Genomic DNA, 17,718 nt, shown 5'->3' with positions numbered 1-17,718 from the left:
TAAAAAAAGCTAGAGCTTAGCTAGAGATCAAAATCTTATCTCGCTAATTCCAGAAGTAGTAGACATTAAACATGCCCCTGACACTTCTTAAAAAGTCACAGAATGCCTCCACCTGATGATTCCTCAAGATTTTATTAATCTATAATATTGTGTTCTATCAAGATCATCACTTTTCATTATCTTGCTGCTCTGAATTGTTTCTCCCTTATTATTCTCAGCTACAGGGGCCATAAATTAAATTCATTCAGAATTTATACTCCTACAGTTCATTATATGTGATTGGTATTATCTCGCTGCCTTTCTCTGGCTCTTCTATACCCCCTGACAAGAAATATTGTAATAGAGTCTAAATACCATCCAACCAATAAATGTTGAGTTTAAAAAACAAGCAAGAAAAAAAAAAAAAACTCTATTGACTACAGTGCCCTAAAGGGCACTCCATCACTCCTTTTTATCTCCACCAATGGTATTATTTCTGCCGAAATGACAGAGAAAGTGAGATTCTAAAGAGTTGAGAGTTAGGTCCTTGCTTTGCCACCGTCTGGATTGGGCATGTCATTTTCTCTCCCCTCACCTTCACCTCTTTCCCTGAAGGTCAAGGGACATTACAATACATCAGCCTGCTTCATGAGGAGCAACCCTACTTCAGGGAACAAACAGATAGCGATGTAATCAGTTGACTCAAAAATCAATGAGTGGTCCATTACTGGAAATTCTGAACACCTCTCAGTGACCTTCCAGAAGCATCGCTACAAAAGTTGGGAGGATAGTCTCTTGCTTCTAAGACTGACCAAGGCTGTGGAATATAGATCCCTCCATTAGACCCCAATAAAAATAAACACAAGTATCTGATAATGGTGAGATTCCCCCAAGTTATGTTTGGATGTGTTTGTTCACTAAAGAACTTGATAAAATGAACTGGTATATCCACAGCGGCTTTGTCATGGTTGTTCCCATCATCATCTTCAGTGATGTGAGATTCTACCACGCTAGGAAGAGCGGTGATTTTTCAGAGAGATGGAAGTTGGCAATACTTACTAAAAAGTGGAGATTCGAATCCTGGCTGATTCATCTAATGGGAAATGGTTCACATTCAATGCATGCTCTGGCCCTTGGGACTCAGCTTTATAGAAACATAAAGGCCTCAATATATTTCCACAGTCAGGACCACCGAGAAGTATTTCTTTCTTCCCTCCTCTCCTTCCTTTTTTTTTCTCACAGTACAGGGAGTATCAGGCAGATGCTAAAGATCATAAGATCGAGGATGGAGGAGGAGAAACCGGTCAGAGAGTGGCAATACATAATCTATTGGCACTGTTTTAAAAATTGTTTAAAAATTTAAAAAGCACTGATCTTCAAAGTTATAAAGTCTGACACCACAACATCTGTGGACAGTTGCCACCTGTCCCTCTCTCCTGAACTCACTGAACTGCAATCACAATTCAATAGTTATCAGATAAAAAAACCGTACAATGACCAAAAATGCATGTACTGCCAGGACTGTTTCTAGAGGTTAGGAATTGGGATCCAGAGACATCCCTAAGGGTGGCTGAATGGGAGTATGCCTGAAAAAGGGTCCACACCAATAGTACAGTAAACCTCAGAATCACCTGAGAAACTTACACAACCATAAAATAAAACAGAGTCCCATAGAAATCAAAGCTGCAATGACATACTGTATTCCATCCACCAGATGAACAAAAATGACTAAGTCTGGCAATACCGGGTACTGGTGAGGATGTAGAATCCTGGATGTACTAATACATCACTAGAGGGAGTATAACTTGGTGCCACCACTTTGGAAAATACATTGGATTATCTATTGAAATGGAAGCTGTACCTTGTGACCCAGAAATTCCACTCCAAGTTCTACGCTCTAGAGAAACTCTTGGACGTGCATACGCACCAACAGGCATGCACAAAAATGCTGACAGTAGAGTTGTTGGTAATAGCAAAAGCCGGGAAACAACCCAAATATCTAATGACAGTGGAAGAGAGAAATTGTGGTATTTTTCTGCAATGGATTCAAAACCAAATGAACCACAGCTACATGCGTCAAAATGAGTAAATCACAGAACAAAAACATTATTCCATTTATATAACACGTTGTAAATCTAATCTATATGTTGTTTGAGGCTATATACATAAGTGGTAAGGCCACAAAGAAAGCAAATGAATGATTAACACAAAGTGCAGGATAATATTTACCTCTGGGGAAAGGGAGAGATTTTTGATCCGGGTGGGGGACAGAAGAGATTGTAAAGGGACTGACAACATTCAAATTCTTACACTTGGTGATGAGAACACAAGTACTGATTTTATTGTAATCTTTAATCCTTGCATATATGTTATATCTACTTTTTTGCACATGCTAGCTTTTATAGTAAAATTTTTAAATCTACAGATTTCTAGGCTCTATCTCAGATCTACTGAATCAGAATTAGGCTATAGCACTTAGGAAGTATTTTTTTTATAAGTTCTCCAGAATATTCGGATGCATTATTGGGTTAAGAGCACACACCTACACACATACACACCCTATGTTACACAACAGTATCCAGATGAAAGCAGCTTAAAATATGTATCAAAGTCAAGAAATTTCGAGAGAGTCATAAAAATAGAAAAGGTCAGCCTGGGAGAGTGTGTAGAAAAGAAAGGTGCCTCATAGTTCAGGGCTCAAGGCTGATGTAGAAGCCTGGGAGCATTAGTTACTAGTTATTAGTCTCCCATGAGCGTACTTGAGCCCTGTCCCTGTTCGTTTCCCAAGAGCATCTGCCTGAGATAATCACCCCTAAGAACTGGGCCCACTGCAGGCTGTCACCACAGCTTTCGCTACAAAGACAGAAACATGATATGGTGAAAAGTATTCTGGTCTATGACTCATCATGGCAGACATCTAGACCTGGACCCACATGTATAAGCTGATCTTTAGCAAGTTGCTTCCCCTCTCTGAGCCCTAGCTTCCCCATCTGTCCTGACTTCCTCACAAAATTGGAATCCAATGAGACAGTGCAGTTGGAAGGGCTTTGCAAACTGAAAATACTACTCTGAATGTCCAGTAAGTCCAGTACTATGTCAGTTATCATTTCTTCCTGAAAGTTAGAAATATAGGTGGTCTATTCTGGGTCAGTAAAGTTTTCTGAGTCCAAGGAATTGGGAGCTCTAAGATTTGCCTTAAAGAGACCCGAGGCAGTGCTAGGGCTTAGTGCCTCCACATCTCTCTCTAAAAACTCAGCAAATATTTAACAAGCACCCACTACTTACCCTCAGCCTACCTTTTCCAGTCCTGATAATTTAGAAGAGGATGTTCATAAACAGCAAAGAACTACTGGAAGCACCTTGCAGAACTAATATGCAGTCTAAATATTCATTAATGGCTTTGAAACTAACATTTAACTCAGTTATACAACACCTTCCAAATTAGGATTGCCAGATTTAGCAAATAAAAATGTACAACACTCAATTACATTTGAATTTTTTAGTATAATTTGAATAATTTTTAAGTATAAGTATGTCCCAACTATTGCATGAGACATACTTATACTAAAAAATCATTTGTTATTCACTGGAAGCCAAAAGTTAACTGGGTGTCCTGTGTTTTAACTGGCAACCCCGTTCCAAATGAACAAACAGATTAACATTTTCTTCTATATCTTACATTGGGAAATCTGCATGAAAGAGAGCTATGAAATCCTATTTTCTTTCATTAATAAGAGCGTAAAGGGTTGGATTGATCCTGAAATTGGACTTGCAACCTCCTCTTCCTCGTATAGCCCAAGAAGACATGAAAAGGCACAGATATTACAAACAAGTTTCAAAGGAAACAGGATGGAACAGGGGTGGAGAAGCCTCAAAATTTCAAACAGAAAGAGACATCCCAGCCCCATCCTGGCCCATCTGGGACGCTTTGCAGTGGCCTCTACCCTTACCTCTGGGCATCTCCTTGGCATGCTCCTCTTCGGGCCCATCCAACAGGTCCATCTGGGAAGCCTCCTCGGGAGGGACACGGCGCCAGGACCAGCTCTGGTTCCCAAGGTTGTGCAGTGGAGGGGAATACTCCAGCTCACAGGGGAAGTCAAAGCTGCACTCCAGACCTGCAAGGACAGCCAATGGTCAGTGGAGCAAACTGTCTCCCAAATGTGACCTTCCAGCCCCACTCCTCCACTCCATCAAGTTGGCCTCCATCTCACCCACAACCTTCACCCTAACGAGGTATGGCAGGCTGTCAATTCCACAGGTGGCTGAGCTCCATGTGGATGAAAAGGAGACTACAAGAGAAAAAAAGTGTTCTTTATATAACTCAGATTATGGGAGGTATCTTCACAGAAGGCAGGTAAAAAAAGAGCTAAACAAGTCGGACCATGAAAAGTTTTGCATCTTGTAAGGTTACCTGGTGACATGGAGAGGGCCTGAGGTCAAGTGGGCAGAGCCTGGCTTTGCAACCAGATGGGTCTGAATCTAAGTCAGGCAAGAAAATTAACCTCTCTGGCCTGAAATTTCCTCACTTGTACACTGGGGATGATAATTTCTACCTCTGGAGATTGCTGTAAGAACTAGTAGTATAATTCATTATCTGTACACATGAGTCTGGTCCACAGTTGACGCTCAGGAAAAATCCTCATCAGGATCCTAACTGAGAAGAGAAGGCCAAAGGGAACTTAAGCTACTCACAACCCTGTTTGACAGCCCTATCCTCTATTCTTCAATCACCCTCCAGAGAGGAGAGCCAAGGCTGTGATAGCTAATGAGTTAATTCTCTCTTGGGGAGGGAATGGGGAAGGTCACTGGGTAAGGAGAGAGAGAAGAGGCAGAAAGAGGCTGTGTCCTGGGACTCTGTGTGATCGCTTTCTGGGCTTCTCTGCATGAATCATCCTTGTGTCCAGTCATTCCACGTCTGCCCTACTTCTGGATACACTTACCTTCTCTTTCCCTTGCCTTGCTTGTTGTTTATTACCCAAAGTGGCTGAAATACTTTGTACCTAGAAGGCCTCAATGCTCACTGATGGATCAATAGAATATGTGCCAAAAACCAAATCAGTCATCCACCCTTTACTTCATCATCTCCCTTTAGTCCTGGGGATGTGAAGAAGGGGAAAATTTCATATAAAGACCATTGGATGGGAATATGGGGAATTTGATTGATATCCAGGCTTGGCCAGTCTCTTCTCACATATGGAACTTGGTGCCCTCATCCGTAAATAAGAGGTTTAGACTTGATGATTCTAGAAACAAGTACCCAGTGAAACCTGGGTTCCAGCTCCAACTCTGCCATTGATTTGCTGGTTACCTTGAATAAGCCACTTAACCTCTCTGGGCCTTAAATTCATCAAATACAGAATGAGACCCACACTAGATGTCTTCTAAAGCTCCTTCCTGATTCGACTTTTTTTTTTTTAACATCTTTATTGGAGTATAATTACTTTACAATGTTGTGTTAGTTTCTGCTGTATAACAAAGTGAATCAGCTATATGTATATCCCCATATCCCCTCCCTATCCCACCCCTCTAGGTGGTCACAGAGCACCGAGCTGACCTCCCTGTGCTATGCGGCTGCTTCCCACTAGCTATCTATTTTACATTTGGTAGTGTATATATGTCAATGCTACTCTCTCACTTCATCCCAGCTTACCCTTCCCCCTCCTCGTGTCCTCAAGTCCATTTTCTACCTCTGCGTCTTTATTCCTGCTGATTTGACTTTTTTAAGATTCCAAAGTCCTTGCTCTCAGAAGGGTTATAACTAATTTGATAAATCAATCTGTGCGGTGGTGCTAATGACTACTAACTCCCAATTATCACTGTGCATTTTAACAGCTGCTTCTGGAGCTACTGCTACCTTGATCTCCAAGATGAGTCTCCTGTTGGGAATTTCAGGAGGCAGAGGAGAAGTAGGGCCAAGACTAGTGCAGGTAGCCAGTCACTGGAATGCCCTTTAGTTACACCATAGAAGATGGCCCTGCCCTGGAGTGGGAGCAAAATAATGCCCACTGACATTGGCCAAATGATCTAAGTTTAGGGGGGGAAGAAAAAAATCCTTCAATTACCCTTCTATTAAAGTATCTAACTTCTCAACCAGCAGAGATTTATGTACCAGCTGCTCTCCAGGAGCTGCCATCCTTCTGGTCCTAAGGTTAATACCACTCGCCCTTTCACGATTCAGACAATTCACCTTTATAATGTCAAGCTGAAACAGGCAGAGCTAGCCTTGTTTGAGTTGACAGGCCACTTGCTGCCTACATATTTTATCAGCCTTGAAGAACTTCTACCTGCCTCTGGGGGCTGAGCTGCTGCTACGAGTTGGTGTCCATGAATTGTAGGCTGTCTTAATCTCCAAGACTTGCTTGCCAGGAACCTGGTTTGATAGCAGAATGCAAGGAGAAGAAAACCGATCCAACATTTTGTACTTTGTAGCACAAAAATTATTCTTATAATGAAAGGTGTAGCCATTAAACCTGGCTCCTCTGGGTATGATTAACAAGACCCAACCACATTAGTGAATGATCAAGTCAGAAGGTGTGAGAGAAAGCTACTGGCCACCTCCATCCCACATCAACAATTACTGGTACCTTTCCCAAAGCTTCAACTTCTGAGGCCCATCCTCCATCTTGACTTTTCTTCTCCAATTAAAGTCATCCTATTTCTATTTGGGACAGAAGTGTGGCATGCCAGCTCAGACACTGCTTGGCAAATGCGCTCTGTGTGCATATTAGACAGAAGGACAACAGAATATACGACCCCAGTCTCAAGTGCCATCAATCCTTGGATCTTTGAACTCTGGAGAGTCTGATAATCAGCTGTGTTTGGGTCAGACCCTGCCTAGTAAAACAAGCTAGGCAGATACTCCTGTTATCAAATGGGTTCATTTTGAAATTCTTGCCCTGGGGCAGCTTCTCTTTAGCTGTCAAAGATGTACTCTGGCTTTAAATAGGAATGGAGTTAACGTTATTGCTCATTTTGGGTGAAATCAGATTGGGCTTTTCTATATTCTGATTTAATTTCTTATAAAATTTCTACACAGGTTTCTCTCTCCTTTGCTAGCCTCTGTGCCTTTCGAGCAATAATACCTGGGATTTGTCTTCTCTAAAAACACCAGGTTAAGCCTCATTTTCCTTAGGCCTTTTCTGAGTTTCTAGACCTAGGGTGCTTCTTGGATCTCTCTCTTTAGCCCTCCTCTGACTCCGCCCCTTTGTGGTGGGTGCTGTAGAGTCTCTCCTACAGGCAGGACTCAGAGGGGCTAAGGGTTTCCGTGAGGTGTTCAGCCTTAAGCAACCCAATGGTTGAACAGGTCCATGCCCAAGGAGAGGGGCGGGAAATCACATTCACTGACCCCGGCTGTCTGCCAGGGACCGTGCTAAGGAGTTTCTTATATCACTGTATTTAATCTGCTGAACAAAACTGAGAAGGGAATTGTGTCTTCTATTTAAAGCTGAGGAAACTGAGGCTCAGAAAGTTTACTCTACTTGTACAAAGACCAAAGGACTACCCTACGGCAGAGCCAGAATGTGACCCAGGGCTGGTTAATGCTGAAGATCTAGATGTTATTCATCACACCTCCACAGCTTCAGAATTTTAATCCAGGGCCAACAGATTAAATTATATATGAGAAACCTATGAAGTGCTATATTTCGGTTATTATTAGATACTAAGTCTGCAACCTTTTCATACCTGTAAAGGCTTCTGTACTACCCTAAGGAGACAGATCTATATTTCCTCTGTGTCAGGTCCATTTTACAAAGTGACTGACCTTCAGAAGAATCCAGAGATTTCGACCTTCCTTTTTACATACCTGTTTGAAACCAGGAGAATCTAACTTTCCAGAACCTGCTAAACACATAGTTGAAATCACTGCTCCCCACTTTCTAGTCACTTCCATCATGGAAGAAAGATAAAGTAATGGAATCTTCTGGAAATAGTTGGCCTGCTGAGAGGAGTGTCAAGTGCTGTGAAGGGAAAGGTCTTGGTAGAGCAGTGAGGATAGTTCCAGGCTCAGTCCTGCACACAGTAGCTGAGGGGCCTCAGCACGTCCATTCCTATTTCTGTGTCTGGCTTTCTGCATTTGAAAATGAAAGAGATGAAGCATACCCCCTCTACGGTGCCCTCCATCTCTGAAGGTCAGTGATTCTATAGAGCTCATCTTTGGCCAACACAACCAAACCTACAGACCGTTGGTCCCCTCACCCTGCCTGCCTCTAAATGAGGGCCTGCTGTCATCCCTAAAGCAGGTTCCCCAGGGAAGGAGGTGGAATGTGCATCACGCTCCATGGGGTCTCAGTTTGCCTCAAGATCGTCAAAGAATTAAGAAGGAAGGTTCAGGCAAGTTTTACAGATGACTGTGCGAGGGTGAGTGTGTGTGTGTGTGTGTGTGTGTGTGTGTGTGTGTGTGTGTGTGGGTATTCATGCATTTTTATCAGTCTGTACCCATATTCTGAAATCTTCCAGGATATGAATCATATTTCAAAAACTGAATTAACAGTTAGCTTCAAGGAATTGTTCTAGTATAAAACACAGCCCTTCAGAAGAATGGCACAGTAACCCATCAGAAGAACCCTGTGGTGGCCCTGCCCAGAGTGATACAGTTCCCTTGGCCATGGTGAGTTGGCAGTGACCAAACACTTTGACACTGAATCTGAAGGTGGAAATCTAGCCTCTGGGAATGTGTGAAACTACCAAAGCAATCTTGCCCAACACCTGTGCCTAGGAAGCGAGCCTTGGCCACTTGGGCAGAGATGGGGATCTTCCCAGTCTGCGCTACAAGAAGGAGATTGCATGGAAGTTTCAGGCACTGTCCATAACACCACAGAAGGGTAACAGGGAGACGTGGTGTACTTTGGACCCTTGGGTCTTCCCTTGGGTGGACTTAGAAAATCCAGCAGCCCTCCTATGTATCCAGATTGACCTCAGGCTCCCAAAAAAATCCCTTAGATCAAGGTCCTTTGTACCTCCTTCATCCTAACCCTGTAAACCTAGAGACCTCTCACTAGTTTCCTAAGTCTCCTTAAGACAATTCAAATTAGGGGCCTCCTTTAGATTTTAAGACATGCCTCCCAAGGCTGGCTGGTTTCCAGATGACCACAGGTGGCAGATGCCAGCCTGGGCAGGCCCATAGGAGCCCACTGGTTGATGTCGCCCAGCCTCAGCCCAGCTCGAGGACTGGAAGCAAATAACACAGAGTGAAAAGCAGAGTCATAAAAAAAGAGAAGAATGCCATGTTTATCAATCCCATGATACTTCACCCTTCATTTTGGCTCTTATTACACGTGTTACAGAAGTCAAGCTTGGGGTTGGACTTATGCTCTCGACTCTGGTAGCACGGGGTATATGTTTACAGAGGAGCCCAGACAGGGGGAACTCCATGAAGGCCTGTGGGAAGTACTTGCTTAATTGATAACATTTACTGAGGGCTTACCATGGTCAGACAGTATGCCAGGCACCCTACATCATTATCTTATTGAATCCCTATGAAGTAGGCAGGACTCTTACCCCCATTTGACAGAGGACAACACTGGGGCTTAGAGAAATGAAGTCACATCTGAAGTTACTCAGACAGGAAGTGACTGTTTGGGCTTCCACTGACCTGCTTCCTCCATGGGACCACAAGGCCTTGATGTCAGTATCTCATAAATGGAATTATGAACTGAAAAGGTAGCAGAAAGACCTCCCCTCATTTAGAGCCACAGACACCAACAGGAGTCAGACCTGCAGTGAGGGAGGACAGGAACTGGGCCCATGCAGGGACAGGCAGGGCCACGCTGGAGGCAGGACAGAAGCCAAAGCATCTGAGCTGTCCTTAAAGGCCCTGATCCCACCTTCACAAAGTCGGACTTGGGATACCCTAGATGAGGACTGAGTCAGTGTATACTTCCATAAGATCCAAGTCTTAATTCCCGTAGGCATGACTCAGGAAGCCAAGCCTACAGATGCATTAAAATCTGGGGCTCAATGTTCGTGTCTATGTTTCCTGACATCTTCTGGGGTATACTTTGTGTTTCTTGGGTAGGGCTGAGGGTTACAGTTAAGGGAACTGATAGTGGGATGGGCAAGTTTTCTTTGGCCATCAGGGGCCACGAGAGAGTTTATTCAACTGTATACTCGGCCCTGGGATCTGCATCTGAAAACAGAGAATTATCAGGTTTGCTACTAGTTTACATATGGCAACATGATTGTGATTTTGTCTTGGGGTTACTTTTCTATCTCTAGTTATCTTGACCCAGCGTTTAACTACTGGGATGCTGATAGCCTGACATGGGGCCTGATGCCCCTCACTTGCTGAATGGTGGTCTCTCTGGTCCTACCCAGCTCTGCAGTCTTTTCCTATGTGTCTCTGCCCATACGTCTTATTCATTAAGCAACCTTAACACCATCATGGTTGTTTCTCAGGGATAGGGCACAAGCCCTGAGATGTGACTCCAATCCTGCCACTTGTCAGCTGTGCAGTGCAGGGCACTCTCTCCCTCCCTCTGAGTCTCAGTCATCTTAGTGATAAGACTAACTTCCCAGAACTGCTAGGAGGACTCAGTGAGATGATGCATGTGCTTGGAATGGACAGTTTCCAGTGCACATTAGCTGATTCAGAATTTACATAGCCATGCCCTTTTGAACACAGCTTTCTGTTTACCAGGAAAAATGGTATTTATGTGGGGCAGTCAACTGATGGCACATGGCCATTTCCTTAGTATTCTGCTGTACCGTGGGAAAGTCGGTATTTTGGCTTGAAGGTGATATTCGCAGAGTCAGCTGTTAGAACTTGAAGTGACATTTGAGGTTGTTTCTTCCATTGGACAGGTGAAAACACCAAGACCCAGGCAAGGGAAAAGACTTATCCAGGGTCATGTGGCTGGTCAAGGAGTCCTTCACACACAGTACGGAGGGCATTTCTCCTGGCTGTGGAGGCCTTTCCGAATGCCATCCTCTCCAGTAAGCACCAGGCCTGGGCCGGGCTGAAAATCAGAGTTACTGAATCACCAGCTCTCCCCTCCTCAGGCTTGGCTTATTGGCACATTTAAGCTGAGGCTGGATTGATTCATGGGTGGCATATACAAATGCCAATGTATTCCTGACAAACCTGATTTGTATATTCAGTAAAGAACCATGTGAAGCTTCATACACATGTGGCAATTTTCTTATAGGTGGCCTTTAGAGGTCATAAAATAGAGCTTTATATTTGAAACTACAGTTCATTAAATAAAGCTCCAGGAACCAGCATTCTCGAAATACTGTCAGTCCTTAAGAATTGTATCCAGCTCAAGGGAACTCCCTCCGGCTGCCACCAATCCTGAGGCACAAAGTGGGGTCTCCTTTTCTCAAGGGATTCCCCAGAACTTTCCAATTGTTGCCCTCAAGGTCATGAAGGACCTTGAGGACCACCTTAGAGGAAGAAACTGAGGCCCAGAGACATGATGGGGCTTGCCAAAGGGTGCATGGTGGGTGAGTTGCAGGATTGATACTAAAATCCAGTTCCTGACCTTGCAATTTTTACTATTTTCATTCAAAGCTGTGGGTAAAAAGCAAACAAAACAATACCTTAAATAATTCTTAAAATTCTAAAAAATCTATACTGTGTTTTTCTGGAATAAGCTGGCAAAAACATACATGGCTAGGTTTCAACCATTTCCCAATGATTTGATGGCTCAGATAATCTCCAATAAGGCTTTCTGGCTTCTTTCATCCTAAATGTCCTCTTCTGCCAACAAGCTACTTTTTGATGGTTGCTGGAATCTCCTGCTGGAGAGCAAGTCTGTGCACAGGCCAGAAGCTACGGTGAGAACAAAGGGAGGAGAAAGGGTGGCCTAGGAGTGAAAGGGGAAGATCACTAGAGTATTCTTCGAAACTCTTCTGGCTCTGGGCCAATCAGCCTTGTGCTTTTGGGCAATTTATTTAACCACTTGAGTCTGGATTTCCTCATGGATAAACCAGAGAGAATTATCACAGTAATGATGCTGATAAAAATAACAGTATCTGCTGTGACAATCAAATAAGGTAACGAATGTGGAAGTGCTCTCTTACAAATGAGATACTATATGTGGATATTCTTACCACCTAGAGCCTGTGCTGTAGAACACATCAACATCACTTGATCTCCCTGTGCCTCAGGTTTACCACCAGGAACCTGGAGATGAGCTGAACTGACTTGACCTTGGAGGACTCAGGGAGATGCTACCTAGAACAGATACCCTCCTCCCTTGCCCTGTCTCGTATCAAAACCTCAGAGGGGCACCAGGGTGTCTGGGGGGTAAACAGAAGCATAGATCCTGCGTGCGGTCTGGCTGCCCAAGGTGAAAGCTTGGCTCTGTCACTTACTAGCTGTGTTATCCCAGGGCAAATTATTTAATCTCCCTGTGGCTCAATTTTTTCACTTTAAAATGGGGATTAAAACAGGGGCCACCTCAGGAAACTGTGAGGAGGATTAAATGCAATACACACATCAAGCACCTGGCGTGGGGACTCGCACGTCGTTTGATTATTACTAAATGATGGCAGTCATTGCTCTCGCTCTCCAGGTGGCTCCAGGCTCAGCCACGACAGAGAGGAGATAAAAGGCATGTCCAGCACTGAAGGCAGAACTTTGCCTACGTCGAACTTTGTTGAAGCTCCTCACTCAATCTTTGTTTTTTGATGTGCTGATCAAGCTTCCCTTTGGAAGTGAAGTCATGCTAGACCTTGAGTAAGAAGATCTAGGTTCTAGCCCTGGCTCTGAGGTGTTACTTCAAGCTAGTCCCTTAACCTCTCTAGGCCTCAGTTTCCTCATCTGAAAAATAAGGTAGTGGAATGAAATGAGTCTCATCCATCTCCACCATTCTAAGACCAATTTTCCCTTTGGACAGATGGCTGAATCAAGCTCTCTAACTTGGCTCTAGCCAGCTGGTCAGCAGAATCCCAAGATTCCTGACTTCCAGCTCAGGCTCAGATGATTAGAGACTTCCACTCCCCCTTTCTGGGTTATCTCCTAAAGGAGCACTTAGCCCACCAGTCACCTTTGATGTTAATCCACCAGCTGCCATCAACATCTTGTCACACACTTTATAAGACCTGCCCCCCGTCTGCCCCCCTCCCACCAACCACTGTTCATTTGTCGTGGTGTCCCAGAACTGAAATCATTCAATTCTTTCCCACCGCTTGCCCCCTACAATGCATCTGGGAACCAATCGCCCAATTCAAGACATCTGTTTAGCTCACTTATAATCAAGCTGCAGCGAAGAAGGGCCAAGTCTCCTTCAATCAATTAATTATATAAATGCAGCCTCGGAAGACAATCTCAGCAGAGGATGTGTGTGCATGCATGTCCAGAATGGTGGGAGATTGGCACAGAAAGCTCAATTCTCATTTCTCTTATCTGTGGCCATAACAATATTACAGATTGAAGAAATGGGACTTGGCTCTTCATCCCAGAACAGAAAATTGAAAATAATTAAACTTCTGAAGTTAACAGCCGCCTCATTTTATAGATGGGAAAACTGAGGCTCAGGAAGGTGAAGTGACTTGGCCAAAGTGGAATGGCCTAGGGTCTGGAGAAGCAGAAAGCTAAGACCAAAATCCAGATTGGACTTCCAGTCCAGTTTTCTGCCTACAATTTCCATGAAGCATTTATGCAGAACATGGTACTTCTAACAGAACGAGGCCAGCTCCAGAGAGCATGGTGAAAACCTTGGTAATTTGTACACTGCTCAGCATGACATCCACCCAGATGAGATCATTCCTGAAACCAGATGGTTGGAGGAGAGCTCTGAGTAGTGTGGTAGCCCCTGGGAAGCCTTGGTAGGTCCTGGGAAGCCTTGACCTCAGAACATGTAAGATGGTCCTCCCCACTTACTCTTCTGTCTCTTCTGGTGAGGATCTCCTGTGTGTTGGAGGTGAACACGAGGTTCCTCCCTGATGCCAATCTCAAAACACAGGCTTCCCTAGCACAAACCCTGTGACCTTCAGAAACTCCCAATCTAGTGGGAGAGATGGACTTACTCACACTTGGCTCTCATGATAAGCAGACCTGGTGAAGCCGGGAGGACACAGAACAAGAGAGACCTTCTGCCTGAAGGATCACAGGCTCAGGGAGGAGACAACTTTTGGGCTGCATCTTGAAGGGTGGAAGGATTTTGACAGATGATAGAGGTTTAGCTAAGAAGTTTGTTAAGAATAGAGGAAGGAATGAGGTTATTCCAGGGAGGTGGGGAACTAGTATTGCTTATTTTTATGTAGTTGTATGAATTTTGAAGCTGGACTGCATAGCATTAAATTCTAGCTCAGATAGTATCATGGTTAAAGGTAAAGTGCTTTCAGGTTCCAGAGGACAAAGTTAGGGACTTAAAGAATGTTAAGGAAATATTTTCTAGCAAATAGAGCCATGCCACCAAAATGCAGGCTATTGGCTTCTCACTGGAGTGGGTCTGATCCTCTTCAGAGAGCATTAGTGAAGCACCTGTGCTCCAGCACATGGAACTCTGTCCTCACAGTCAGTCCTGACAGTAATGCCGTCAATTAGGAATCATGACCATTCCCATTTTTCAGCTGACAAACAGAATCAAAGATAGTGGCTTGAGTCACTGAAGGTAATAACACTCATAAGAATCAGAGCTGGGAATGAATTCCACAACTCAATCTCAACTTGAGTTTCTTCCCCACTGTTCAAACAGAGGCTGGGATATGTCTTGCTTGGATGTAACAGAGGAGATTCAAATAGGCAACCAGGAGGTGAATGAAAGACCTGTGGTTCTCATACCTAATCCTACAGTCCCCAGGCCCCAGAATCTTGTTTTTAAGAAGCTCTCCAGGTGATGGTGAGGCAACTAGACTGAGCCTGGATGTGACTTTACCCACACTGGGATGGTACGGACCCTACACTGATGCAACCCTTAGGGCAGCATGAACCCGCTGGGCTGACAGAGATCTAAGGAATTAAAGTGATGATATGAGTAAAGCAATGCTCAGAAGTAACATGTGAGGAAATTCTCTGCAGCCCAAGTACTGAGGAACTATGAGCCATCACCCACGCGTCTGCTGTGGAGGGTTAGATGGGGCTCTGCCAAGCAGGCAGCCTGGGTGTGAATCTCAGCTCTGCCACTAGCCCTGGGCAGATCACTGACCTCTCTGTGCCTAGTTTCCTCAGCTGTAAGATGAGGCTGTTTGACCAGACTGCTGTGGGCCCTGACAGCTCACAATCTCCATGAATTTCTCACAGACCAAATTATTCTAGGCATCTACTCAAATGGGCGAGTTAAAGTCTTGTTAATCTGAGGGCTCTTCTGACATGAAGTTTTGCACCTGAGATTGTTCTTGACAAAACATTTCATTTTAAGAGGATTTCCTCTCATTTTTCTCACTCTTGATCAGTCATTTTCCTGCATATGTTTTGGACACATGTCTTTCTAGACTGGTTGGAAATGCTCTGTATACAATATCTCAGATGTCCCAAAGCTGTCAAAACAAAAATTTCCCAGCTCACTCATGTCTGCTAAACATGCTTTTTTAGATTGAGGGGGAAACAGACAAACAACCAAACAAAAACAAACAACCAAACAACCTACCCAAAGTAGTTAAAGACACAGCTTTGACTTCTAAATGAAAATATGCCCAGGCCAGGAACTGTTCTCCCCTTACACACGTCTTTCCTGAAACCAATTAATATAACTTTAGGAATAAGAGGGTTTATGGGAACATCCATACCTTTTACTAAAATAGAGATCCTCAGGGGCAGAAAAGCTCCAGATTGGGAATTGAGAGACTCAAGTATACTCCTAGTTTGCCCCTGGATTGTTCAGCACATGTTGCAATTTCATCTAGTGTATGTTTATTAAGAACCCAACCAAGTACAAAATACTGGTGTAAGTACTGAGGATGCAAAGGAAACAAGATGCAGATTACTTGACCTCTAAGAGCTTATAGTCTAGGAATCATGATGATTCAGGGCCACACATACTAAGATATGAAGAAAAGTGTGACATCAGACATGCAAAGTGCTGTGGAAAGACATTATATAACCTTCCCTAGTGAGAAAAATGGGAACAGTGAGGGCTACGACCTTGCAGGTTGTTCTAATTTGGGGTTAATTTGGTCACCAGCTGTGGGGTGTGAATGCTCACTATATGGTTTCCAAAAAGAAGCTCTACTAAATATAACAGGCAGACTATTTCTTTTTTTTTAAAGAATGAATAAGGATTTTATTTTTTTAATGTTTGATTGTTTATTTATTTTGAAATTTACATACGGTAAAATGTCCTCATTTTGGCATACATTTCTAGAAGTCTTGACAAATGCCACAGGCTTAAAAGCCTTATTTCCCAGGTAAACCTTCCTATTAGGTTTGATGGTCCATCAGACCCAGGGGTATTGCACATATATACAAAACAATCATACAAGTATTTAAGCAGCACCATTCAGATGGACATTTAGGACCATCTTAGGCCTATGATAAAAGTGAACTAGGCTAGAATCTCTATGAGGGGCAGGTGCAAAGAGCTTGGCAAACTGTAGACACCCATTGGATGAGTGGATGTACAATAGATAGATGGTAGATTAGATAGATAGATAGATAAAAGTGACACTTATCATCTTCTCTACCTTAGGTTGGATAAATTAGACTCATCCATGATTGCTTTATTATGTGACCTAGTTTACACTTGGGCCATAAAAAGGATGAAATACAAACTAGGAAAGTAATTTGAGTCATAAGAAACATCTGGGGAGTCCAGGGTTTTGTGGAGTTGGTGTCACACTGTGGGATTCTTGGAGAATTTGGGATGTTCGGGAAACAGTCAGAATGTTCTCAGATTTCAAGAGGGGGATGATACCACCCTAGTGTTACAAAAAATTCCATCAACTTTTTCCATAAGAAAAATTCCAAGGTGAAAGAGACTCAGGGTAGCCTGGGTACTCAGGAAAAGCTCTGAGATAGAAGCAGGGACTGAGCTGGGCCTTGCAAGCTAGAGCAGGTAGAATCTAGGGAGACAGGTTCAAGGGAAGGAAAAACAAATTCACTGTGGACAAAACGGAATGAGAAAGAAGGAAACATGGGGGAAGGAGGAGGTATGTAAAATAGAAAGGGTATTTACCAGAGTGAGGAAAGGCCTTCTCACAGTCCTTGTTCATTGGGTGGCTTCGACACTGTTGGTGACTCCCACATGTAAAACTCTTTACCCGTTTGGTTTCTGTGGCTATTCCACCTTCTGGTTCTCCTCCCATCTTTCCTATTTCTTCATCTCTGTTTGTCATGCTCCTCTTCTTCTGTTTACTTCTTAAACGCAACTTTCTGGATCCCTTCTGGGTCTTCAACGTCCAATCACAGCCTCAACCATAGCCTATGCTAATCATTCTCTATCACACCTCTCTCCTCAAAGCCAAGACATGGATTTACAACTCTCTACTGGCCTTCTTCACTTGCATGTCCTGAACACACTTCAAATGTAACTTGTTCAACAAAGATCTCACCATCTTCTCCTCTCCCTCTAGACGTCGCGGTCACCATCTCTCCTTGCCAAATGTTTCTCTTCCTCCCTACTCTGATAATGGGATCTCCATCTATTCAATTACTCAAGCTGGACTCTCCCACATGGGCAACCAAGTCATTCTCACCTTATAGCCAGAATCTCTCCCAGGTTCCCCTCCTGCCCTTCCTTTTCCAACCTATGCTTCACATGTAAGATCATATCTAAACCCTTAGTACACCCAGAAGTAACTGTTTCTCCAGGCTCATCTTTACCCTGTGTCACTGGGCTTGACCTGTTCCTGGACACC

General features: G+C 43.8%; 1 protein-coding gene across 1 annotated transcript in view; it reads right to left on the bottom strand.

The window, feature by feature from the left end:
• ALK (ALK receptor tyrosine kinase) overlaps positions 1-17,718 on the bottom strand; it is a 746,244-nt gene that overhangs the window by 508,026 nt on the left and 220,500 nt on the right. The window contains exon 4 of the mRNA XM_065890834.1: positions 3,930-4,094. Within this exon, the coding sequence (XP_065746906.1) occupies positions 3,930-4,094 (165 nt within the window). The remainder of the gene's footprint in view (positions 1-3,929; positions 4,095-17,718) is intronic.

Source organism: Phocoena phocoena, chromosome 14 (genome assembly GCF_963924675.1).
Source record: "Phocoena phocoena chromosome 14, mPhoPho1.1, whole genome shotgun sequence".
Lineage (NCBI taxonomy): Eukaryota > Metazoa > Chordata > Mammalia > Artiodactyla > Phocoenidae > Phocoena > Phocoena phocoena.
Note: the sequence above shows the minus strand (reverse complement) of the source record. Positions and strands in the feature narration are given on the sequence as shown.